This window comes from Myodes glareolus, chromosome 16 (assembly GCF_982192425.1).
Source record: "Myodes glareolus chromosome 16, mMyoGla1.1, whole genome shotgun sequence".
In the NCBI taxonomy this organism is placed as follows: Eukaryota; Metazoa; Chordata; class Mammalia; order Rodentia; family Cricetidae; genus Myodes; species Myodes glareolus.
The window spans coordinates 216,005-242,950 of record NC_142041.1 but is presented as its reverse complement, the minus strand read 5'-3'; the positions used below and the strand labels follow the sequence as shown (position 1 = coordinate 242,950).

Genomic DNA, 26,946 nt, shown 5'->3' with positions numbered 1-26,946 from the left:
AATACAATAAGGAAAAGATGTGCACATGCTGTTTTCTTCATTAGCCTCTGATTTAGCATGAAAAGTGAAAAAGGGAGACGATGAGAGGGAATTAATATTAGCTTATCATTTCTTATCGTTGACAAGTATGCAAGAAGAAAGTACAAATTTGGTCTGTATGGAAAAACTCTGTCTGGGAAAAGTAAGAGACCATGGGGAAAATGAGACAGCTAAGAGGAAGAAAGATATACATACAGAAGATACTTCTCACCTTGGACTTTTAATGCAGAGGAAGGCAGAGTCAGTTGTACACTATGCCTGCAGGGGTCTTAAAACCAGCACAGACAGGGAACTGTGACAATTAGGGACATTCTGTATCTGAACTCCTTAAATTGGGGAAAACTTTTCCGTAAGGAATGACAGAACCACTCTCAGCCCTGCTCATAGGTTGGGAGACATGGGGGCAGACAGGATCAATCTGAGTCCTTAGAAGCAAAGAAATTGAGCGATATAACTTCCCAGATACCTCTCTGAGAGAAAGAGTATATAAACTGAGGAAACACAAGGGAAACCAATCCCAAATGGGATGACTCTCACAGACCATTGGGAACACTTGGTTACTGTTATGCCCAGATCACAGCATTTCCCAAAAGCCAACTAGGAGACTGAGTCCTGTATGTACAGACAAAGAGCCTTTATTCAAGTCTGAACTCAGACTCTCCATGTGTCCAACATATTGGATTGATTGGAGAGCCCGAGCTCAGTTGGAGAGGAGTGGGAGGGGGGTTAATGGCAAAGGTTGAGGTGAGGGGTTTCTAAGTTTTCGGACCCCTGATTGGCTGACATTTGTCTTGGGGTGTCCTGGGGAAAAGCAATGCCTGTGTGTTCTGGCAGGTGATCCTGTCTACAATGGTTGGAATGCTAGGAATTTCCTTTGGATGGTCTGTTCCTGGGTTGTGCCTGAGTGATCTCAGTTTATGGTCTTTCTTGGAACCAGGTATTGTCTTAGGGTAAAATACTGAGACTTGGGCCTCTTTTGAGCTTGTCCTGGCTGGGTCCTACACTTATTACTGACTGGAGTCCACATGTGATGTCCATGAGCCTTGTTTCTATGTGTTGCTTTCATTAGTTAATTAATAAAGAAACTGCTTGGCCTGATAGGTCAGAACATAGGTAGGTGGAGTAGACAGAACACTAGAAGAAGGGTGTGAGGCAGACGCTACAGCTCTCCTCTCCAAGATGGATGCAGGTTAAGATCTTTCCTGGTAAGTAACCACCTCGTGGTGCTACACAGATTACTAAATATGGGTTAAAGCAAGATGTGAGAATTAGCCAATAAGAAGCTGAAAATAATGGGCCAGGCAGTGTTTAAAAGAATACAGTTTCCGTGTAATTATTTTGGGTAAAGCTAGTCGGGCAGCAGGAACGCAGCCCGCCATTCCTTTTGCAACACATATGAATACAAGAAAGACAGTAAGAGCGTGGACTATCATTGACAGAACTAGGCTTGGGGAGAGGCAGTGTATGATGGCCTGTTCATTGAGGACTACATTCACGGGAGAGCTAAAAAAGATTTTGATTCATCAAGGACCTCAAGACTTAGTCTAGACTTTTAGTGGTTTTCCCAAATGTCATGGTGGTATGTGATCTTTATAAGTTAGGGTACATGTTTTTGGCAGATATGAAATATTTCAACTGGCTTAAAAATCATATTCATAAAGTACTACAGCAACCAAGGGGGATGATATAAGGGCAACACAAACAAAGGAGTCTTTCTGGGTCACTTGAAAGAAATGCTAAGGTTTGGATTAACCTGGAAATCCTTGGGAGGATTAAAAGATAACCAAATATGGCAGTAGTGAACCCCTGGAAGTCTTTGATACTTGAGCAATAGTTTATGAAGGGCAAAAATGATAAAACAGTGCAGATAAAAAAGGATTAAACTTGTGCTAGGATTAAGTAGTTATTCTCCCATAGTATATGGTATGTATTTTTTCCCCCACAACGTAAGGTATTGAGGGTAGAGATTGTTCCTAATTCTTGTGTCCTTTCAGCAGGCAGCCCTTTAAATCTTACATTAATTCCTCTATCAACATCCTCATTCTCCAAATCATTCATTTGCATAAATTCAGGCAAGGCTAAAAAGAACTATCAAAAACCAAAAGATGGTCTTCTTGCTTCTATTGATTAAGATACCCAAGTATTTTAAAAGTATTTGTGTCAGTACAAATATAACTGAATGGATTATTAAAAATGCTGAATGATCCCCAGCGGTGGCAGGCAGCAGAAACACTTCAAGTCCCCAAGCGTTGGCAGGGGGCCATGTGGTGGCAGGCCGCGGGCCCTGAGAGCAGCTAGTCCCTGGCAAGGATGGCTGCAGGTCTCTGAGCTATGGCTAGTCCCAGGTAGGGAGACACACAGCAGCGGGCAACACAGACATGGATAGGCATGTCATGCGGAGTGAGGTTGGATATTTATTCAGTGAGTTATGGAGGGAGAAGGGGAGAAGAGGGGAGAGAGAGAGAGAGAGAGAGACAGACAGACAGAGAGAGAGAGGGAGACAGACAGACAGACAGACAGACAGAGAGGGAGACAGAGAGAGAGAGAGAGAGAGAGAGAGAGAGAGAGAGAGAGAGAGAGAGGAGAGAAGGGAGAGATGAAAGCTGCTTCTCTGAGAGGGAGATGGAAGAGAGAGAACTCAGGCTTAAACCTGAAGATCAGCCTGTCTCTGCAGATAGGGAGGGAGTGGGCATGGCATGTCTCTTAAAGAGACAGAACAATCATTACAATAACCAAGCATGCTTCTTCTCTCATCTATATGACTTACTGTTTAGGAGCTCCAGGCCACAAAACAGACAACCACTTCTTATTATGTTACTCTGTATCTGCATCCATTGTGATGATCAAGCAAGTTAGTAAAGTTCCCAATTTCACACTCACACCTAAGTCCTTAGATTAGCTATAATTGTTATTTGTTTTGAAGTACCAAAGTTCCTCTGTTTTGTCCTCCACCTCCATCTTGTGTCTTGTGTAAGCTATTTCCTATAAAACATTCCAGTTCTCAGAAATGGGCTAGGTGCAAAAGTAGCAGGGTAGCTAACTGGAAAGTACAGATAACCATAGAATGGCCCAACCTGAAGGTCAGCCAATAAGAAAACTTGACAAGCAACAGGTGAAGTTCTAAAATAAAAATTTGTGAAAAGTCCCCAGAGATGAGCCAATCAGGATTGAACCTTTTACCCCAAACCCTGCTAATGTAACTTTCCTAGTTTTTGCCTTTAAATAATGCTCTCTAGAAGGGTGGGGTATCTCCTTTCACTGCTGTAGATAGGATCACCTGCCAGTACACACTCACCAGGACATCCTAGACAAATGTCAGCCAATCAGGGGTCCTAAACCTCAGAAACCCCTCACCCCCACCCTTACTACTATAAAAACCTATTCTAACTGAGCTTGGGGCTCTACGTTTATTCCAGTACGCTGGACATGCGGGGAGATCAAGTTTGAAAACTTACATAAAATAAAGGCTCTTTTCTTTTATATACAGGACTTGGTTTCCTTTTTGGCTTTTGGGGGACTTCACAGATCTGAGTATAACAACAATAACCCTTGTTTTTGCATTTTGGTGAGTCGATCTCCCTGGTGGTCTTTTGGGGTCCCCATAGACTGAGCACAGCAGCTTGAATTTCAAATTGGAGTTTCTGAGATCCAGGTGCTTGTGAAAGAAAAGTAACTACTGTGTTACTTTGCTCATCACTGTGACAAAATACCTGATAGAGCATTTTAAGACTTGGCTCATTGTTCAGAGACTATAGTCAATGATAGGTATAGACAAGAGGGAAGGCATGAGGTGGAACTGGCACCTGTCTGCTGCAGTGGGGGCGAGACAGATGGTCACTTTGCATTGGCAGGCTGGAAGCAGAGACCTGATGTAATGATCTGTCTCTTTAAGAGACAAGCCATGCCCACTCCCTTCCCCATCTGCTGAGACAGGCTGATCTTCAGCTTCCAGCCTGAGTTCCTTCTCTTTTTCCATCTCCCTCTCAAAGAGACAGTTTCTGCCTCTCCCCACTTCTCCCCTTCCCCACTCTGTCTCTCCTTCTCCCCACCTCTGCCTCTCTGCTCTTCTCCTTCTCCCCCTTCCCTTCCATAACCCACTTAATAAATATCCAACCTCACTCTGCATGGCATGCCTATCCATGTCTCTGTCTTTTGTCGGGCCACCACTCGGGGACCTGCAGCCGTCCCTGCCTGGGGCCCACTACCTGCTGCCACATGGCCTGCTACCACCACTTGGGGGCCTGCAGTATTTCTGCTGCCTGCTGCCGCCAGGGATCCTGCAACATTTTTATTAATCCATTTCACCTGGGAAGAGAAGCAGGACTAGGCTATAAAGTACAGGGCTATCCAAGTGGCCCACACAGCCATCTACTCTGCATCCCAAAGGTCCCACAATCCCCCAAACAATTTCACCCTCTGGGAACCAATGTTTAAATACATGAGATTGAGACAGACATTTTACATTCAAATCATAGCAGTTACATTCAAATCATGCAATAAGAACCAAAGCTGGGTTTCTGTTTTTCCTCATTCTCACTGGCGTTTAATTTCACTTGATTTGGGGGACCAGAGAAGTGGCTCAGTGGGAAAGGTAAAGGTTCTTGCCATGCAAAGCTACTTCATGTTTTATACTTAGATAAAGATTGCTTTCTTTTAATAATGTAATATTAGAAGTCGCAAAATCATATAGATATATTATTGTCAAGATACCTCGTCACAATTCTCTTTAGCAACAATACTTCCTCTTGACTAGGTGCTAAAGTTTCTTCCTTAAGCAGCTTTTTCTTAATGTTGTTGGAAGATTGTAAGTTAGCTACATAACAAGTTGAACCTTGTAAGCTTGGAATAACCTTTTCTTTTCTTTTTTTCTTTCTTCTTTTCTTTTCTTTTTTTCTTTCTTTTTTTTTGGTTTTTAAAGACAGGGTTTCTTGGCAGTTTTGGAACCTGTTCTGAAACTAGCTTTTATAGACCAGGCTATCCTCTCACTCACAGAGATCTGCCTGCCTCTGCCTTTTGAGTGCTGGGATTAAAGGTGTGTGCCACCACCGCCCAGCCATAATACCATTTTCTTAATAAAAACCAAACTTTGTTTCACACTAGTTAATCCTTTAAGTCTTTTCTGCCATGTGAGTCAAGGCTCTGGCTGCACTTGTGTAGAGGTCTCTGAAAAGAACTCTTGGAGCTGCATAGAGCCCACAACATCTAACAGCATCTTCTTTTGCCAGTGACAAGACTTTCTAATATCTTAGGTAAGCTACTTATATAATCCTATCATAAAACGTTGTGGTGGGTATCATTATTTTTATTTTATACATGAAGAGTTTAAAGTAGAAGCAATAAATTGTCTAGGGTTATGTAGCTAATAAGTATGAAACAGAAGAAGAACTCAGACAGTAAATTCCAGAATCTACACCATTTCTGATGGGTTTGGGGGTCAGAAAGAATGATTTGTATTTTGAATTCTGAAAGAACAGAAACTTAATAATATCCATATGAGAATTAGTCCTGAAGATGTCCATGGTGATGCTCTCTGATGCTGACATCCTTGTGTCTTCTTGCACAGTGCATCAGTGTGGTGGATATGATATGTGGCAATTAGTGTCCAAAATTTGGACTCTAAAGCTTGATCTTGAGAGACAATGTTACTTCTTTATGCTGTTTGTCTTGTCAGGAGAAAGCTAGCTGCATTCAGTAGCTCTACAGAGGAGTCCACAGGTGAGAATGTGGGACTTTTGGTCAATTACCAGTGAAGCTTGAGTGTGCTTGGAACCTGACCTTCCAGTGGCACCCAGACTTTCAAATAACTACAGTCTTGACTGACATTTTAGTTGAAACCTCATAAAAGACCTATACTAGAACCATTCAGTTGAATTCAAGTTGAATTCAGTTGAATTGAGTGACGGAAATAGATAATCCATGTTAATAATTTAAAACTACGGGTAACAGGCTAATGTGTTATGCGTAAACAGATAGTTAACATAATACAGTGCAAACAAAAGGTGGCTTTAGTAGAAATAATGGTGCGGATGTTTGAGGAAAATGAATAAGAACTAACCAGACCCTCGCTCCAACTCTTCCTGAATAAGAATTAAGATTTGCCAGGGAATCCCACAACTACGCTTAAGGAATCCAGTAACAGAATCTTTTAAGTCAGACGTGTGATAGTTTTGGGGGAACAAAACCTCTGTTCTTAGAAGCTTCAAAAGGTTAGGCATGTCCACATGTCCCAATATACCAATTAAAGAGATGATTAATAACAAAAGGAAGAGAGGATCTTTATTCAATGTGACCACACTGAGAATTACAGCTAAAAAAGATTCAGTGTCTGCATCCTGTTTGTTTTCAGGACACTGACATTAGCTCCAGGTTTATACAGAGGAAAAATGGGCAGGGACAAAATGTATGCATAATTAAACAGTCTTGGTCACGTGTTGATTCAGTTGATCATTGTCTCAGCTGATTCTGCAAAGTGGTTTGAAGAAGTCTTTATTGTTTGAAGGAGAGCCATCTTGTTCCCACATGAACATTGCTTCTATTCCACAGTATATAGAACTGGCATCCTTGACAATTAACTTCATTTGTGTAGTGGTTGTCCTCTGAGGCTGACATGGGTAGCTTTTGTCCCTTGTTATAAAGATGTCTATCAATCAGACTTATGACTGCAATCAATGGTAACTTGAGGTTTAAGGACAAAGAGGAGAACTTTAGGTGCCTTTGGCGATCTGAAATAAGATAATGTAAGATAAAGGAGAGGTACAAAGTGAAGGTGGGAATGCCAGGTTTTCCCACCTAGTCACCTTAGTAATTCAAGTGATCGATGCGTTTTTGAAAAACAGTTTCTAACCACTCATTATAGAAAAACCCATACCAAAGTAATAGACTATTTTACCAGCAAGGGTTGTTTACGGGAATCATGAAGAAAGACACCAACCGTGTAGTTCAGGCAGTTAGAACTCCACTTTGGATACAATTAAGCCAGAAAAAAAAGATAGCACTGAAATATAGATCCTTCATCGGCCACAAATATGTCTCTGTAAAATCTAAAAAAAAAAAAAAAGAAAAGTCTTAGTAATTTTTGTTTTAGGAAGAAAGGATGAACTGGGAAGAGAAAAGAGGGTTACATCTTTAGTCTATGTTTTATAAACCATAAATTACTAAAATACCTTGAGTCGGCAAAAACAAATTTTCACCTGAGATAGAAATTTGAGATAAAGAATAAAAGCAATTTCAGTTATAGAGAAATGAAATTATTTACAAATTTTTGTACATCCAATATTTGCAGTCCCAATCTTCATACTCACTGTTCCAGGTTTGATAGAGACTTCTTTATTCTAGAGCAAGAGAAAAGAATTAGATCAATGCTGACATAAAATAGCAATGCCAATTTTTTTTTATTATTCTTTAGAATGTGTGGGAATAAATCTTAATGGAGAACAGGATCTCTGCATTGCAGTATGATTCCAATTCCTACGGACATACTCTCAGTGTCCCAGGGAGTGGGTCTCACCATTTATAAACCATTAAGCTTATTCTATTCTCATAGCAAATCTAGAAGGCACTTAGTACCATTAACAGCATTTTAAATAAACAACCAAGTGCCACGTGTCACAGACAGTCTGGTTCTGGAATCCATAAACTTAAGAACTTCCTTCTTAAGAGCTCCTCAGGAGATTGTTGTAAAAGGCTGCTTGTTCATTTCTCGGCCACCCAGACTCCCAAAATAATCACAGAGAAACTGTATTAATTAAATTACTACTTGGTCAATCACTTAAGAGTATTGCTAGCTAGCTCTTACGTCTAGAATTAACCCATTTCCATTATTTTATATTTTACCATGAGACTTGTTGCCTACTGACAAGGTTCCAGCTGACAGCTAGCATATTTCCCCTCTGATGACTACGTGCATCTCCTGACTCCACCTTTTTTCTCTCTATATATCTCTTCCAGCCTGTCTATATTTTATTAAGCCATTGGCTGAAAGCAGCTTCTTTATCCATTAACCAATAAAAGCAACACATATACAGAAGGACTTCCCATACCAGGAGATATTTTATATTTTAAGTATTTTATTTCCAGTAAATCAGATTCATCCAGATAACATTGGTTATACTGAAAAATGTGTTAATTTTGGTGATTATTCTGTTCTACGTGGCCTCCCCTTTCAAAGTGACTGGCATTGACTGTGACAACGGCGGTCCTGGCTGTGGAGTAGGAGACTTGCAAACATGTAATTGGAAGAGCTGGTGTCATCTGAGAATCAAGAGCAGGTTTTAAATAGCTCTCAGGGACCAAGCTGATCTTTTCAAGGCCAAGTTATCAAAAATAGTTTCCTTGGTTTGTGTTTGACCTTTCCTGATCTCAGAGGTTGATCTTTGAAGGCCATTCTGTTTATGATTCTCTCAAGAGGCAGAAACAGACGAAGTAATGTCATTCTTATTTATGAACACAATTGAAACAATCTACATACTGTCAAATAGGATGGTTGCACAGAGTCCAGGGAGGACCATGAGTTTCCAAATTTGGGAGAAACACCTTTTTACCAAATCTTTGGCAAAACAGGGCCTCAGAATCACATCCTGCCTTTTCTAGAACATTCAGCCAAAAATATAATCTGATGGTTCTACTCCCTTCTTTTAATTAAGCCTGATTTGAATATTTCTAATCAATTTAATGAGCTTTCCATTAAGAAAAAGATCAAACCTGTATGAAAAATCAGTAGGGAAGAAGAAAAGTGATTTCTATGTAGTGCTTTCTGTATTCCCCAGTTCTTATGTAGAATTTTTTTGACATGTGAAGAGTGAATTAATAAAGCTAGGGTACATTCAAAATAATTAGGGAGCCAAGTTTTAGTATTATTTGCCATTTAAGAAATTGAGTTGTTGGCCAAGGGAGTCCCATGGAAATCCCCAAACAGCACAGGCTGATGCTAAGACTAAAGGTTGTTCTCTAAAAACTGACATTGGGGGCATCCATTGCTGAAGACAACACCTACATAACTCATTGAAAATGGAGAAGTTGACCTGGTGTTTACATGGAGCCTTCATCCCTCTGTTCTAGTGTCTTTGGCACAAGAAGGTACTCTACAGCCTACCAAAAGAAAAATATGGACACTAGCCCAGTCATAAAACCTTTTGACCTACAATCTATTCTGCCTACATAATAAGCTAGGACAATAGTGGCACAGAACTTGTGTGAGTAGCCAACCAATGTCTGATTTGACCTAAGGCCCATTCCACAAGAAAGAAACCATACCTGACACTGCTTGGGTAACTAAAACCAGAGACTAGATGGCCCAGAGACCTAGAGTAAAACCAAATAGGACTAGCCTAAAAAAATATTAGTAAGATTTTATGCCTTAACAATTCCTTGGTAAGAATTCATATACTGCCTCACATTCTCTTCCTTTCTGTTAGAAATTTTCTTACTATATTAATAATTCATGATATCTCTTCATTTTAAAAAAATCTCATGGAAGAATTTTTTTGTAAAACGAAATGGATAATTTTTTCTTTTTTTTAAAAAAAGAATATTATGTAACTGTATTAGTTACCTTTTTTGTTGTGACAAATTACCTGACACAGACAACTTAAAGAAGAAAGAGTTCACTTTGTCTCCATGTTTCAGAAGGTCTCAGTTTATCATAGTAAAGTCAGTGGGGTGGAAGGGCTCTCTGTGGTGACAGGGGTTTGTGTCAGCAACTGTTTCCTACGGTGTAGACTAGACAGCTAAGAAAGCATAACCAGTGGCCTGTAGAGTCTTCAAAGGCCTGCCTTTACTGACCTATCTCTTTCAGCCACGCTGCATATTCTAAATTCAAAATAGTGTCACAAGCTGAGGGAGCAAGTGTTCAAGATGCAAGCCCATTGAGGAGAGATTAGTCTCAAACCATAACAGCAACATTGGTCCAGACAGAAAAAAGAAACATGGCTTATTGTTTTCTTCTGTGATGAGATCTCTAAGTTCCTACCTAGAAAAAAAATTATAATTTTATGAAACATTTAGTCATGACCTTTATGGTGGTTTGGATAAGAATAGTCCCATAGGCTCTCATATTTGAATGCTTGGTTATCAGGGAATAGAACCACTTGAGAGGGATTATGAGTGTGATTTTTGTTGGAGTACATGTGGTCTTGTTGGAGGATGTGTGTCACTGAAGGTGGGATTTGAGGTTTTAAAAGCCCAAGCTAGGCCAAGTGTCTCTCTCTTCCTGCTCTCTGCAGATCTGAATGTAGAACTCTTAGCAACTCTACAGGACTATGTCTGTGTGCTGTCATACTTTCTGCTATGATGATAGTGGTTCAAACTTCTGAAACTGTAAACAAGCTCCAATTAAATGTTTTCTTTTATGAATTTCCCTGGTCATCCTGTCTCTTCACAGCAATAGAACACTGATTAAAGCAATTTTCAACTATTATTAATGAACATGCCATTTGGTTTAACTTTCTTGGTAGACTGAATGCAACCTAATACTGCTTATTTTATTAAGTTATGATTGCAAGTCCAGTTTTATTCAAAGAATGGAATAAATGGCATTTTATTTTCTTTATAATAGCTATAGGAATGAATTACCTATTTCTAGGAGTTTTGATCACAACTAATGTATGTGAACCATTAGGTGTCATAGTTTGGGTTTAAAAGTTCCCCAAAGAAAGTGATTGAAAAAGTCCCCCCACAGAACGATATCTTAAAGGTTAAGACTCCAGATTGGTGCTACAGAGAGATTATGGAAGCCTGCAATAAGTGGCTATCCCACTAGACACTGTTCAAAGTCTTAATTAGAGCAATTAAGTCAAGAGAAAGAAATAAAAAATATTACAGGAAAAGATGAGTTTATCTCCATGGGCAAGCACCATGATCCTATACTTGAGACCCTAAAAACTCTTCCAGAAAACTCTGACTTTTTAAATATTTTCATCGAGGTAACAAGATATAAAATCAGGACAAAAATTAGTAATATTCACATGACAAAAATTTGATAAATGATCCTATTCATAATGACTTCAGAAAAAGAACCCATAAATACCTAGGGGTAAATCCAACCTTGAAGGTGAAGATCTTTACACTGGGGACTTTGAGACACTGAAGAAAGAGAATGAATAAGGCACCAGGACATGGAAACACTTTCCATACTCATGTATTGATAGAATTAATATTGTAAAAATGGCTATATGCTGAAAGCAATCTATACATTTAAAACAATTCTCATCAAAATCCCAATGACATTCTTCACAGAACTGACAAAAACAACTCTAAAATTTATAAGGATGCAAAAAGGACTCTGAATTATCCAGTGAATCCTTAGCAAGAAGAGAAATGTTGAAGTTACCACAATACCTGACCTCAAACTTTGCTACAGAGTCATGGCAAATGATACTGGCACGAAAGAAGACAAGTAGACCGGCGGCATAAAATTGAGGATCCAGAAATAAAACCTCAGAGCTACAGCTGCATAATTTTTTTAAAACAGGTTTCAAAAACATATATTTGAGAAAGGAATCTTTAAAACAAATGATACAAGTAAAACTCGATTTCCACATGTAGAAGAAAGAAATTAGATTCATATCTGTTACTATATATGGAATAAGATGACCACTTATTCATTACTGGTGGGAATGTGAGATTATACAGCCTCTATGAGAATCAGTATGGGGATTTCTCAAAAGACTTCAAATAGAAATACTATGTGACTCAACTGTCCCACTCTTGGGTATATACCTGAAATTCTCTAGGCTAATATGTCACAGAAATACCTGCACATCCATGTTCATTGCTTCTCTATTCACAATAACTATGAAATGGAATCAGTCTAGATGCCCATGAGCAGATGCATGGATAAAGAGAGAGCATTATATATGCACTATGGAAATTTATTCTGCCAAAAAGAAAAATAAAGACATTGGCAAGAAAATAAGTGGAACTAGAAATCATTACATTATGCAAAATAAGATAGACTTTGAAAAGCAAATCCCATTTATTTTCTTTCATATGCTGAACCTAGAGTAAAATTACATATGAGATGTATATATAAATAAAAGTGTGCATATTTGTGTGTCTTTAGATCATGAAACTAGAAAGGGGATTCCAAGAGAGGGGGAAAATCTTAAGGGAGAGAAAAGAGAAGGTAATGAAATATATATGACATGAAAGCAGAGGGGACAACTATCTGAGGAAGGGAAGGGGAAATAGCCAAAGGACAGGAGTATAGGGCAGAGCAGTGTGGGAGGGGAGCAAACAAGACCAAAACATAACCACACATATGTATGCAGATGCCATATGGCACCATACAATGTATACTAACTTAAAAAGATTAATTAACAAACCCTTATTTAAAAAAGAAATAAATGGGGCTTAGTGGGAGCTTTTAAAAATGAAATCAAGCTGAGCTATAGTGGTACACAACTTTAATCCCAGAGGCAAGTGGATCTCTATGAGTTCAAGGCCTGTCTGGTCTACAAAGCGAGTTTCAGGATAGCCAAGGCTATTACACAGAGAAACCCTGTCTCAAAAAAACTGAAAAAAATTTAAATAAAAAGATAAAAATACAGACAACAGTTAATATTTTATTATTTACTGATGTTTTCTATTCATATGTATAAAGCATTTTGTATTTTAATATTATTACTATCAGCTGAACTATATGTCTCTACCAATATCTGAAAAATAAGATAGAGTTAAGTAACATAATTTGGGATTCAATAAACATTTTAAACTGATAGGTTTAGGAAAAATGGTTACTGTTACTTAACTCCACCATTTTTTTTTAGACTCACCTCCCCACTCCCACTCTAGACTATCGCCCAGCCTCTAGTGGGGCACTAAGGAGTTAGCCTTGATCCCCTCGTTTTGTTCTTCCCTGCCCACCAGGTTGTGGTTCTATCTTTTCCTCTGCTCACAAACTACCTCTGGCCAGCTGTTTTTGTTTTTGTTGTTGTTGTTATAGTTGAATGCTCATTCTTAGACACCACCATGGCTGCTGCTAACAACGCCAAAGTTCATCCTGCAGTTCTGCTTGCAGTTTTCCTCCCAAGACATTCTAGGGTAGGGAGACTGGGACACAGTGGGCTGATTACCAACCACATCAGGGAAGATGGGACCCTGCACCTTGGATGCTGCAGCAGAGTGAAGAGGGCTGCCCACTCCCTTGTTTTGTGGGACAGGGACAGGGTCGGGGGTGGGGAGTCAGGGTGGTGGTGCCCAGTGTTTGTTGTGGCCTGGGTCACCCACTCTGGATCTCTATTTGCAGTTACTTGAATAAAAAAACAAACAAATAAAAACCAGCCTTTTCTGGGAAAAAGAATTAAATTTACAGTGTTTTCCTCCACAAGACGGCACACCTAGGTGGTATGCAAACGTAAGAAACAAGCTAGAACATTTTTTCTTAATCTGGAAAGTTCCAACAGAAAGCTTGAAGGAATATATTTTAACAATGTTTTCTTTCCTGAGGATGTCTGAAAAATCTAAGTGCATATTATTTAACTAGATTCCAAAGTTCAGGGCAAGATAGTGGAAAGATCCCTAATTTAAAAATTGTAAACTTTGCCCTTAATCTGTAAATTATTAAAAGAGGTAAATAAGTTTCCAGGTTTCCTTGTCAGATCTTCTCATGTGGACTGTTTCTTTCCTTATTCGTATAGACAGGGACTGGAGCAGAGCTCAGTGCTGCAATGGGTACTTAGTACGCACAAAACACTGGGTTCTATCCCCAGTATCAGAACGAAACCATGTATTTGTTAACATTCACATCTATAGAGAAGCCATACAAAATGTGAAACTCAAAGAAGACCCCGATGATTGACTCTTACATAGGAAAGATGGAGGCAAACTTTATAAGGGTAGTAAATGATTTGTAAGTGGAATGAACGAACTCATAGGGATCAGGGGCAAAATTCCTCCAGGTTCCATGTGAAGCTGTTTAATTTTTAATCTCTATCTGTAGTATGAGTTTAATCTTCCTTGGTTAATGGAATTTCTAGTCTTTACATCATTGTTATATAATGAAAATCAAGTCATTTATAGGAATTTGGCTCTTAGTTCTGGATGCTGAGCAGTGTAAGAGCATAGTTGTGTTCTCTGCTCTGCATTAACTGAGGGTACTCTCACTGTATCACAGCTGATAACAAAGATAAAGCACCTAGCCTGGGCCTCTTTTTTTGCAGAAATTGTTGTTTTTATTTTTTAATTATCTTTATTGAGCTCTCCCACGATCCCCATGCTCCCAATTTACTCAGAAGATCTTGTCTTTTTCTACTTCCCATGTAAATTAGATCCTTGTACATCTCTCTTAGGGTTCTCTTTATTATCTAGGTTTTCTAGGATTGTGAATTGTGGGCTAGTTTTTCTTTACCTTATGTCTAAAAGCCACTTATGAGTGAGTACTTATTATATTTGTCTTTATGGGTCTGGGTTACCTCACTCAATATGATGTTTTTAGATCTATTTATTTGCCTGCAAATTTCAAGATGTCATTATTTTTTCCTGTTCTGTAGTACTTCGTTGTGTAAATGTACCACATTTTCCTTATCCATTCTTTGATCGAGGGGCATTTAGGTTGTTTCCAGGTTCTGGCTACAGCAAGTATTGCTGCTATGAACAGATGAGCACACGTCCTTGTGGTATGATTGAGCATCCTTTGGATAGATACCCCAAAATGGTATTTCTGGGTCTTGAGGTAGGTTGTTTTCTAATTTTCTAAGAAATCTCCATACTGATATCCAAAGTGGCTGGACCAGTTTGCACTCCCATCAGCTATGGAGGAGTGTTCTCCTTACCCCCATATCCTTTCCAGAATAAGTTGTTATGAGTGTTTTTGGTCTTGGGCATTTTTACAGGTATAAGAAGGAATCTCAGAGTTGTTTTATTTTGCATTTCTCTGATGACTAAAGATGTTGAGCATTTCCTTAAGTGTCTTTTAGTCATTTTTAGATTCATCTGTTCAGAGTTCTTTGTTTAGGTTTGTTACCTATTTTTTATTGGATTATTTGTTCTTTTGATGATCAATTTCTTGAGTTCTTTGTATATTTTGGACATCAGCCCTCTGTTCACCTATGAACACCTGATTTTTGGCAAAGAAGCAAGAAATATAAAATGGAAAAAAAGAAAGCATATTCAACAAATGGTGCTGGCATAAATGGATATCAACATGTAGAAGAATGAAAATAGATCCATATCTATCACCATTCTCAAAACTCAAGTCCAAATGGATCAAAAACCTGAACATAAAACCAACCACACTGAAACTCAAAGAAAAGAAAGTGGGAAGTACACTTGAACACATTGGCACAGGAGACCACTTCCTAAATATAATCCCAGTAGGCACAGACATTGAGAAAAACAATTAATAAATGAGACCTCCTGAAAATGAGAAGCTTCTGTAAAGTAAAGGACATGGCCAACAAGACAAACAGCCTACAGAATGGGAAAAGATCTTCACCTGGGTGTCTCTTCTTATGAAGTCACTAATGCTGGCATGGGACACCACCTTCATGATCTGACCTAACCTTAACTTCCAAAAGTTCTCTTCAAGACTATTGACCAGCAGCTTTGGGAATTCATTTTCCAGCATATGACGATCTTAAAGGTTACATTCAAACTATAGCAAACTGCCCCAAATATGTGTCATAGTCACAGATAAAACATGTTAATAAATTTCAATAGCCTCAAGTACTAACTTATGACAGCATCAACTCAAAAGACTGATCATGTGAATCGAATATGCATCAGAGTCAAGGTATAAACCATCTTAGGACAATTTCACTCTAGTTTTGAAACTATGAAATGAAAAAAAAAATAAGCCATCTACTTCCAAAATAGACTATTGGGACAGGCATGAGACAGAAAATCCAGTTAAAGGGGGAAAATGGGCAACTACAAAGAGAAACTGGCACCAGACACACTCAAAATCCAACAGAGAAAACATTAAGTCTTAAACCTGGAGAACAATTTCCTTGACTCATGTCTCACCTCCAGGGCCTACTGTATAATAGTCCTGTTTGCATAGCTCCATTAGACATTTTTTCTAGTGGGACTATGTTGTGCTTCTTGATTCAACTAGCCGTCACATAGTGGATGCTGTCTGTGGAGTTGGACCTCACCTATTGGGAAGGTATTGATCCAGCAAGGCTTTTTTGCAGAGGCTCCACTTATGCCCTGGTCCCCAAAGTACTCTAGATGGGCGAGTTCATGTTCCCACAACTCTTAAACACTGTATACATGACAGACTTATCACTGTGGGAATGTCACCAAGGATTCCTCATTTGTACCTTTCTGAGCACCTGAACAATGAGTGCCACATTGCACTCATACGTTCTTGACCCATACTTGAACTACACCTGGTGAAGCCAGGAGTGCTGTGCCTTGAACTCTGTGATCTTGTACACCAGACTCTTGAGTAGCTGAGATTATAGGCACTTTATATTTTGTCTCACTGAAAAGACCTGTAGTCTCGAACGTACCTTCAATCTGTTTTCTTCTTAATATCCACTCTTATTTCACTGCAGAGTTTAAAATAGCCATGCAAGCTGGGTATGGGGATATATGATGGTATCCCCAGTAATGTAGAGGCAGCAGGAAGAGGAGTGGTAAAAGTTTAGAGCACACACACACACACACACACACACACACACACACACACACACACCAAGACCCAGTCACAAACAGACAGTCAGACAAACAATACCCAAGAAAAACCTGCTGGTGTCTCAGCTTTGAAATTTCTCCTCCTCATATCTTTCTTTTGATTTTTAAGTTGCTCACTTAATCTTGATAATTTCTTTTGCCCTAGGATGTGGTGGATTCAACATAGCCAAGTTTTTTGCAGCTTTAACAAGTAAGCTCTTTGTTCCCATTTCCAAAACCTTGTTTTCTTTTCTTTTCTTTTTTTTTAAAACCTTGTTTTCTTTAAAACTTGTTTTCAATTAAATTTCTTTTCTGATAATTATTAAATGAAGAGTCAAACTAAACCCTTATAGGTAATCTTTTTTATTTCACTGAAATGTGTCACATTTTGTTAATTATTGAAAATAGACCATGTTTAATGGAAATTATATTTCAGAACATCCATGAACCTATAGGCAGAAACATTCACAAACTGTACTTTAGTGAGTGTAAATTTGTCTCAGTGGCAATGGATACAGAGAAGAAAATACAGCTTAAGAGAGAACTTGGATATTTCTGGGGGGTAAATTTTTTAATTATCAATATAATTGGTGCAGGAATTTTTGTGTCTCCCAAGGGGGTGCTGCAGTACTCTTCCATGAATGTGGGAGTCTCCTTGTGTATTTGGGCTGTCTGTGCTGTGCTGTCCATGATCAGTGCGCTCTGCTTTGCAGAGATCGGAATAACCTTCCCATACACTGGGGCTCACTACTATTTTATCAAGAGATGCTTCAGCCCGGCTATTGCATTCCTGAGACTTTGGACTTCCTTGTTTTTGAGCCCAGGAGTAATTGCTAGCCAAGCTCTGCTACTCGCCGAGTATGGTATTCAGCCTTTTTATCCCAGCTGTTCTTCTCCGAATCTGCCAAAGAAATGCCTGGCGCTGGCAGTACTGTGGATTGTGGGAATTCTGAATTCTCGTGGCGTGAAAGAGTTGTCATGGCTTCAGGCGGTGAGCACAGTGCTGAAGATGGGCATACTTGGCTTCATTTCCCTCAGTGGCGTGGTCATGTTGGTGAAAGGGAAGAAGGAGAATGTGGGAAGGCTTCAGAATGCATTTGATGGAGAGTTTCCAGAGATCTCTCAGATAATAGAAGCTGTCTTCCAAGGATACTTTGCGTTTTCTGGCGGGGGATGCCTTACATATGTAGCAGGTAATTATCAATCTTCTGGGGGAAAGATCAGGCCATGGCTGATATAGTGCATGTATGAAATAAACATCTTTCACTATGTATTAACTATCAAATTAAATGTACAATTCAATGATTTTTTACTTTGACTTTCTAAATTATGTACTCTTAATTCTTCTCCACATTCAAGGCATTTCAAATCACTATGAAAACAAATAAAAAATTCTCTTTTGTCTATATGATTGTTTAATGTGGAGCTCCTCTTAGTGAGGTTAGATCTCATGAAGTTTCTGTTCAATGTTCTATTCCTACTATTTAAACTTAGTGCCTATTTTCTACTCAAGGACCATGGAGACTGGGGAAGGATGCAAATGGAACAGGCCCCGTGAGCCCAGACTCTAGAATTTTAAAAGGTCCAGTGTGCACTAGTTTGCCTTTGAGTATGTGTGGGTGTGGTAGCAGAATGAATGGAAATAATGTAGTCCAACAATACTGTGACACACACACAATTTTAAAGATAAGTTTAAGAAGTAATCTTTCCCCAAATCTGATCTTGTTCTTTTATGCATTATAGGGGAGCTGAAGAAACCCAACAAAACAATTCCTAGATGCGTATTTACAGCACTGCCTCTAGTAACTGTGGTATATTTACTGGCTAACATTTCCTACATGACGGTTCTGACACCCAGGGAAATCCTCTCTTCAGGTTTGTACACAAATAACAAGATAGTAAATAAAATACAGTTCATTCAATACAGTGAAACATCACTTTGCCAGTCAGAATGGCTGTCTCCTGGTCACTATTCTATATAGAGACTCAATTGATGAGGTTCTAATAACAGGGTGAGGAGAGTCTGACTTGGTTTAGAACGAAGATTCATTTCAAGAATAGCTGTGCATTTTCTGACAATGTGGAAAAGTCAGTTACAGTGCCAATGTGTGTCACAGATTCAAAATATTAATTACTGTTTGCATGATCTCAGGCATAGTGACACTACATGATCAGCAATTATATCTATGAATACTTGCAAATGCTGAATTCTTAGTAACCTGTGTGACACTAAGTATGGTAAATTTGAAATAAGGGATATTAATAAGCTGAATAAGTAAACACTAATGGTCAGTTGATGACTATAATTAATATTATTAATATGTAAAATAAATATTTTATCTTAAATAACTCCAAATTTTATGCTGAAAGAAGATCCTAAATAAACTGAGATTTTTATTAAAGCTTAAATTGAAGAATGGAGAGTTAAAGACTATGCCAAGGATAATGGTATATGCCTGTGATCCAGAGCATTTGCAAGGCTGATATCTAGTTTAGAAAGACCCCCTCCAAAAGAGAGAACGAGAAGTTCTCAAAGAGAAATGAACAGTTATTTAAGGAGGAATAGCAGAAATAAGGGGTAAAAGAAAATTTGGGAAAAGTGAAAAACAGGGAAAAATGAAAGAATAGCTGTTTTCTCTCACCAACATCACACCTCAAGCGATTACCTTCTGAGATAAATCTGTCACCCAGTAGCTTTGGACTAAGCAGTATAGAGAAACTCTTCTTGTTTTGGTGAGTGTTTGAGACACAGGAGGTAAGTCTCTTTTTTGACCTGGAGCTATATTTATAAAGTATTTTACATACATATTTTTAAGGTGTCATATTGTACTTTATTATATTGTATACAAATGTAAAACCAGGACATTCAAGATTCCCAGGTTTTTTAACATGATCATTTGTTTATTTTGGGATATTTCACATCTCAGGGAAGATTTAGGATAAAATCCCCTCAATTGCCTAAATTGCAATGTGTCCACTCCACAGGGGGCTGGCAGGTAGTGTGTCACGCTAGAGTTGATTCATTAGGAGTCTAGGTATCCTTAGCATGAGAAATGAGATAGAATCAATCTTCTGCCAGGACAAACCAAATGCAACCATGTGCAAATACAGCCACTGATTCATTAACTCCCTCAGCTGTGTCAGGGTTCATTTATAATGTAAATTGTGGTTGTGTCCACAGCCACTGGCCTGTGAGTATTGAGGCTGTGGGTCACAAGGCTGACATTCATTATGACTGCCAGGGCTCTGGCTATATTGACTTTTAAAGAATTATGAAATCATCCCTGGCATATCATAAAAATTGCAACAATTTTATAGGAAGCACAACAGTTTGAACTTATATGGAAAACTCAGGAAGCTTCTGTTATTTGTAATTTGTTTTTCATCACTGCCTCTTCCAGAACTATATATAAAAATACACATTTAGGAAAGGCCATCATATCATCAGTTATGGTAGCACAAGGTTAAAGATCACCAAAATATGCAATAAGTTTGAAATAAGTAACTCAGCGAAGTCCACATAATAGACCATTCTGGGATCTTGTTTAAAATTTTTTAAATTGCATTTATTTATATTTTTGTGTGTGTGTGCATGTGTGCCATATTGTACATATGAAAGTCAGAGGATGACTTGTAGGAGTTGTCTCTCTTCTACCATGTGAGTTGCAGGGATGGAACCCAGGTCTTTAGGTGTGGCAGCAAGCACCTTTCTCTGCAGAGCCCCCACACTGGCTCTATTCTGAGGTTTTTAGAAAATCATATTGTTGATCAACACTTAAGAGGACAACGGTTATGATGTGTTAATGATGGAAAAGATTCTATATTTTCTTCCAAAACAGGGGAAAACCAATGAACAATTGTACTCAGTTGGGATGAAGTTGTGAGTGAATTTTTTTCTTGCCTTATGGGGTGCATGATTTATATAACTACAGAGATGGTTATAAACAAAAGAGATAGGCTCGTTATGAGTTAGGAAAGGTGGGAAGCATGTTTTTGTATATAAATCAATCAAGTACATAGAAATATGTGTAAGTTTCCCAAAGGAATATTTTATAATATAATGTGAATTGAGGTTACATTTGATTTGAGGAACATTGGAATCTATGATAATAGTTCTTGTGGTTTATATAGAAAAGAGCACAGATAGTCACATGTAAGGTATTTAATCTGTAGATGCCAGATCTCTGTCTTCTTTTCACTTATTGTGAATAAAGTCCAGCAACAGTTATTGTTATCTTAAAAAAAAGTTCTTAAGCTGGGTGTAGAGGTGTCTGCCTTTAATTCCACCCCTTTTGAGGCAGAGGCAGGTGGATCTCTGTGAGTTAGAGGAAGGCCTGTGTGGTCTACAGTCAACATAGCAAGTTCTAGGACTACATAGAGAGACCCCCATCTCAAAACAAAACAACAACAACAAAAGTCTTCATTGTGAAAGTTGTGTATGTGAGAAAAGAAGGGCGTTTCTCTAGAATTGAAGTGTAGAAATAGTGTGGTAAGGATTCCTGGCGCCAACATTTTGAACCTGAAGACCAGAGTTTTAGAAGCCTTTCTGCCAGGTTGTTGACAGAAGTTTCTGAGCCACGGGATATTAACATAAGGCAAATAACCTAAATGGTTAAGAACTGATGTGGAAACAGATATAAAGAAAGGTTCCTTGTTCAGGCAGCCTATAGGAACTTAGGCACAAATACTGCAATAAAAAATTTGAACTGTAAGTGGAACTTTTCGAATTAGTTACTCATAAACTGATATAATCTTTGCTGGGATAGCTCTGTAGTATTTCTCTTATTTAAGAAATACATTCTTATGGGCCAGTGACCAGTGAGATGGTTCAGTGGATAAAGTACTTGCTGCAAAACCTTGGTGATCTGAGCTGGATCCTTGGAACCCATGGTGAAAGAAGAAAACTGACTTTGAACTGAAAGTTGTCTTCTGACCTCTCTCTTTCTCTCTCTCTCTCTCTCTCTCTCTCTCTCTCTCTCTCTCTCTCACACACACACACACACACACACACACACACACACACACACACAAGAATAATACATAAATGAAAATTTAGAAAAAAATTGTATGCTCACAAATCTAGGAATGTGCTCTAAAGAGAAATATATAAATATTTAGAATTAAAGGCACAGAAGCTGGGCATGGCTGATCTACACAGGTAGTTCCAGGCTAGTCAGAGCTACATAATGAGACCCTGTCTCAAAATTTAAAAATAAAATAAGATAAATGGAAGAAACAATTTGTATGAGTAATTTTGATTTCTTAAAATAATTTATTGGTTTGGTCAGTGGGGTACATCATGCATTAAATTATTTATCATGCATTAAATTATTTCACATTATTTTTATGAGTGTTTGTATTAAAGTACATTTTTCTTTGTGGGGAGTAAAATCTTGCTGTACAGCCCAGGCTGGCTTGAAACTCTGTTCCTCTCTTTAGCTTTCCTATTACAGGAAGGTTGCCATACAGTTCAGCTTTAAAGCACCTTTCCCATTACTTAAAAAATGAAAACAGCCAAGAAAATCTATCAATACAGGACAAGTAGATAATTTACAGTTATATAAGAGAGTACTGAGAAGTAACTAAAATAATTATATGGATTTATATGTACTACTATGACCAAGATACACTAGAAAGTGAGCAAAAGCAAACATAAGCGTCCAATCACACAAGCACCTCCATACCCACACATGTGCACACACAGAACTCAAGCATACAACCCACATAGACTGATAGGGGTCATTATAGAGAAACTCTGGAAAGGGAATCAGACATGTTTGCAGCATTTGCATTTGGAACACATGAATGAAAACTTGGTGAGGAGAGGAACTTTTTGACTTTGTAGGCTTCAGTGTTGTTCATTTCACTTTTTTTTTACCAAATATATATTGCATTGAGCATATTTTCAGCTATTCACTCAACACAACTAATATATTTCTCAAGTATTTGTTGAAAACTCACTATTACTGTGTCTGTCAGTGAATAAACTACTGATGTTATGTTATAGAAGGTATGTGAGGGGTCTTTGCCTTTAAAAAGTTCCTAGTATTTTGAGAAAGACATAAAATCAACCATTCATGATGCAGGGTGATGAACTGAAATAAGCATAAACCTAAGATACTACCTAAAAGGGAAATAAAAAAGTTAAATTCTTTTCATAAATTTTTCTTTTAGATTTTGTATATAGGTTTATCATTAGATTCTCTCTCTCTCTCTCTCTCTCTCTCTCTCTCTCTCTCTCTCTCTTTTACTTTTTAACACACTTCTTTTTATGTTTATTTTTTCTCTGTAGATGCTGTGGCCCTTACATGGACTGACAGAATCATCCCCAAATTAACATGGACTGTTCCTTTTGCTATTTCTGCCTCATTGTTTAGCAGTCTTGTGATTAATGTACTTGAGGTAGCAAGAGTGGTATATATTGCAGCCAGGCATGGCCAGCTGCCACTGATGTTTAGTACCCTTAATGTTCACTCCTCTCCATTCATAGCTGTGCTTCTAAATGTCAGTTTGGGATCACTTGCAGTTGTCTTAACAAACTTAAATGAACTGATAAACTATCTCTACTTTGCTTCTTCCATTTGGACTCTGTTATCCATGATAGGAATCCTGAAACTGAGGTACCAGGAGCCCAATCTACAAAGACCTTATAAGGTAAATATGGGGTGGGTAAATTTGTTCTATGTGAAATAAGACATATGACTGTTTGGAAGGAGACTGTTCAGATCTTCAAGCAAAAGTGTTACTGCTCAACAAACCAAGAAACAAACATAGACCATCTGGTCTCCATTTTCATTCTGTTTGTAGTAAATAGGTTTTACTTAATACAAAATATTTGAAGTTCAATCTAAAGATTTGTTAGTGAGAAAGGCAGATGTTTTTGGGTGGTAAGACAGACCGTTGGGAATTATTTGACCTGAGGGCCCTTGGTTTACTTACATAGCTATTTACACATGCTGTTTCTTCTACAGTAAGGGCAGATTTAGCAAATGATAGACAGAAGAAGTGAAGTCCAGTTATGAATGGTATTTACTGTTCTGAAATATCGGCTTATTTTGATCTTCAAAAGATTCCTTTATTTCAACTTGATTACTATATTATTTTTATGTAAACTTGCGACTACTTGAGGGGAGAAAATATATCATGTAAAAGGAGGACATTCTTTCATAACAAAAGATAATACACAAAATCTTGTCAGCATGAAGACATTATGGATAGATCCTATGCCTATGTGAATAATAGAATAGTCTTGATTGACTGGTAACATGTCCAAACACAGGATCACCTGTCATACAAGAATCACCCTTCCCATTATATCCATAGCAGAGAAGAGAGATGGATTTAAAGAAGGCATGTTACTTGTTTAAGCCCATAGAGCATGGAATGAAGCTAAGATTCAAATCTCCTCAGTCTCTTTGGAGTATTTGATTCTCAGTATACAATATAAGAACCTTTAGGTGTGCCTAGTTAGAAAACTTTTTTTGTTGCTTGCTATACTGCTTATGCTTCTAATATTAAGGCTATGAATTAAGTAGGTAATGATTATCAGTTGAGAAGTTGAGGGACAGAAAGGGTAGGAGATAAGGGAAAAAACTGGAAATTATTGTAATTATTATTAGAAGCTTAAGGAAACAAATATGATTATAAAACTGTTTGTGCAAACTATTGAAACTATATAAATAAAAATGGCTCAGGTTATATGGGGCCATATTTGTTTGGAAAAAAGAAAAAAGAACCTAGGGGAAAAGAAAGCCACCACTACCACCACCACCATCATCAGTCCTCAACACCAACACTGTTGATTTACCACTATCTTTTCTTTTCAGTCTTCTCTTATGCTTCTTCTATTCAGCCATCATCTAACTCTTGGATATCTGAGAACTCATGTGATTATATTTCAAGCACCTTGCTAGGTTCTCTTAGTACAAAAAGAAATGAGACTTGGTCCCCAGTTTTAGGCAAGGTTATCTTCCATTTGGACACCCAGTGAATGCTAATTGTGTACCGACAGTAACACCCAGAGGAAGACTGGAGAAGCCCCAGGGGTATCTAGTGTATGGCTGGTGCCCATGAGCTCCTTGGAAGCCCTTCCATGGGATGTCCTCGTTTCCTAATTTGCACCTTTATCTTTAAAAATTATTTGCTTCTTTCCTGTTTTCTGACTCATGCGTATATCGCTGATTAGGTAAATTGAAGGGAAGTTATGCATTGTTGGTACACAGAGAAACACAAGGTAAACACTATAGTTTGGCTTCAAGTATAGTTCCCTACCCTCTTTTCTAAGCCTCCTCTTGCTATTTCACTGCTGATCCTCAGATCTTTCATATCTACAATGGACAGACAGTCAATACTTGCCTACTAAGAAATTTAGGTGCATTATCTAAGCAAAGGCATACAAAAATACAGGGTATGATATAAAAAGCTTATATATATAATTATATTACATATAATTATATTATTATTATTTGACTTACATTTGCTCAAAAAGGAAGGTCAGTGCAATTCTTAGGCACAAATGGTTAAATATTTTTTTGTCTTCCTTCAGAAGTGTTTACATACTTCACTCAATTATTTGATAAAATTTCTGAGCTGTGAGACAGTGATTTATCTTTCTTAAGGGCCTCTAAACAATTAAGAGGAGACCATTATTTAAGACTCAAATAAATGACCCTTTCATTAAAAACTTTTAATAATTTCAATCAGCTTTAATGTACAATTAGGGTATAGATTTATATCTTTTATAGACATTTAAAAATTGATAGTCTAGAAATCAGGTTATATATGCCTATAATTCAAGTTAATGTAGAAATGTAGAGGCTTTTGTGAGGTTGAGGCAGGAAAACGATGAGTTCAAGATCAACCTGCCTAGTGGGACCCTTAAAAAAAACTAGCTAACAAAGAAACAAAAACCAAAAGTAATATAGCAATGTTAAGTGTGGGATGTTTGTATTTCTGACACAATCCAGGTACCAAGGATGAATCCTTCCTTTCTTTGTCAAAAGAAAATAGTATTGTTTCAGATAAAAGATTTTTTATCTTGATATATTCCTTTCTTAATCTGTGAGACCTACACAATCCTAATATTTAACTGTTGATATTAACTTGATGAAAAGAGGGTAAAAATCGTTCTCTTGACTTGCTTACTTCTTTTGAAATATTTTCTGAGAGAGATTGTCCAGACCTCCAGCAGGTTCAGCAATTCCTTCTGAATAAGTTCATGACACCTATGACTGCAGGTGGTCACAACAATCAGCATGTGCTTATGACCATCTCCACTCATAAAGAGTCTCCAGAATTTCCTTTTATTGTAGCATTGAGTTCTGAGCACATTGATCTAACTCAGAGGCCTGCTTAGCCTATTTCTGATCATCAGAGTCACGTTATTTTTACTTATATGAACATTCAGCTAACACACACGAATTTTCAGATCTAATTGCTTTCTTTAATTTTGTCTTTTCAGGTTTTTTTACCTTTCGTATTCATAGGAATCACAATCAGCCTATGCTTGTTTTTTATTCCCCTTGTCAAGTCCCCAAAGATGCATTATATCTATGTGGTCCTCTTCCTTCTCAGTGGATGGCTGTTTTATGTGCCATTGATACACTTTAAAGTGAAGTTGGTTTGGTTTGAGAAGTTGACTTGCTATCTGCAATTACTTTTTAATATTTGCATCCCTGATGTATCTGATGAGCAAGTGTCAGAAGTAGAAAATTGAAAAATAATAGCTTTTTAATTACGACACCATGTTCCAGATAAAGGTTAAGTGTAGGCTGGAATAGTAATGATGGCAAATCTAGAAACTGAAATGGTATATAGAAAAGTACCCGGGAAGTTCCTAGTTTTAAAATGGCAAAGGAAAGGGTTGGGAAGAAGATTCTACTGTTAAGGACACCAGTTGATCTTCTGGAGGAGTGGACTTCAATTCCCAGCTCCCACATGGATGTTCACAACTATCTGTAACTGTCACAGGGGATCCAATGCCCTTTTCTGGATTTTGCAGGCACTGTATCTACATGGTGTACAGAGATACATGTAGATAAAACACCCATACACATTTAAAAAAAGAAAGAGAGAAAGAAAGAAAGAAAAAAAAAGAAAGTGAAAACTATCAAAGAAGTTGTTACACATATCAAAACCTCTGTTTTAATAAAAAGTAAAATTTCTAGTTTGTATAGCTTCACATATTAGTGATGTGTTTCTCATTTTTCTGTTTGTTTATCTCACCCATTTTGTACTGAATGTGTTCTTATAGTAAAAATTAATGGTTGAAAATAAAGAAAAATTCTGTCAATA

General features: G+C 37.8%; 1 protein-coding gene and 1 long non-coding RNA gene across 5 annotated transcripts; one reads left to right on the top strand and one right to left on the bottom strand.

Annotated features, from left to right (window-relative positions):
- The first annotated feature begins 1,141 nt into the window (after nt 1-1,141).
- Nucleotides 1,142-26,946, top strand: Slc7a13 (solute carrier family 7 member 13). Of its 4 annotated transcripts, none has more exons than XM_048420617.3 (6): nt 1,149-1,244; nt 16,820-16,864; nt 17,367-17,846; nt 18,397-18,528; nt 22,946-23,307; nt 26,114-26,946. In XM_048420617.3, exons 1-6 carry the CDS (start codon nt 1,223-1,225, stop codon nt 26,366-26,368), a joined length of 1,296 nt encoding a protein of 431 aa, XP_048276574.1. In that variant the 5' UTR covers nt 1,149-1,222; the 3' UTR covers nt 26,369-26,946. The 4 variants fall into 4 exon arrangements, with proteins under 4 accessions (XP_048276575.1, XP_048276574.1, XP_085533100.1 ...); XM_085676974.2 differs by having other exon boundaries at nt 1,209-1,244; nt 17,270-17,846; XM_048420618.3 differs by lacking the exon at nt 16,820-16,864 and having other exon boundaries at nt 1,142-1,244.
- On the bottom strand, nt 6,294-8,875 carry LOC125391279 (uncharacterized). Its single transcript, XR_015735169.1, has 2 exons — nt 6,971-8,875; nt 6,294-6,761 (listed from the first exon to the last, which is right to left on the bottom strand). It is a non-coding gene; the product is annotated as an uncharacterized LOC125391279 (long non-coding RNA).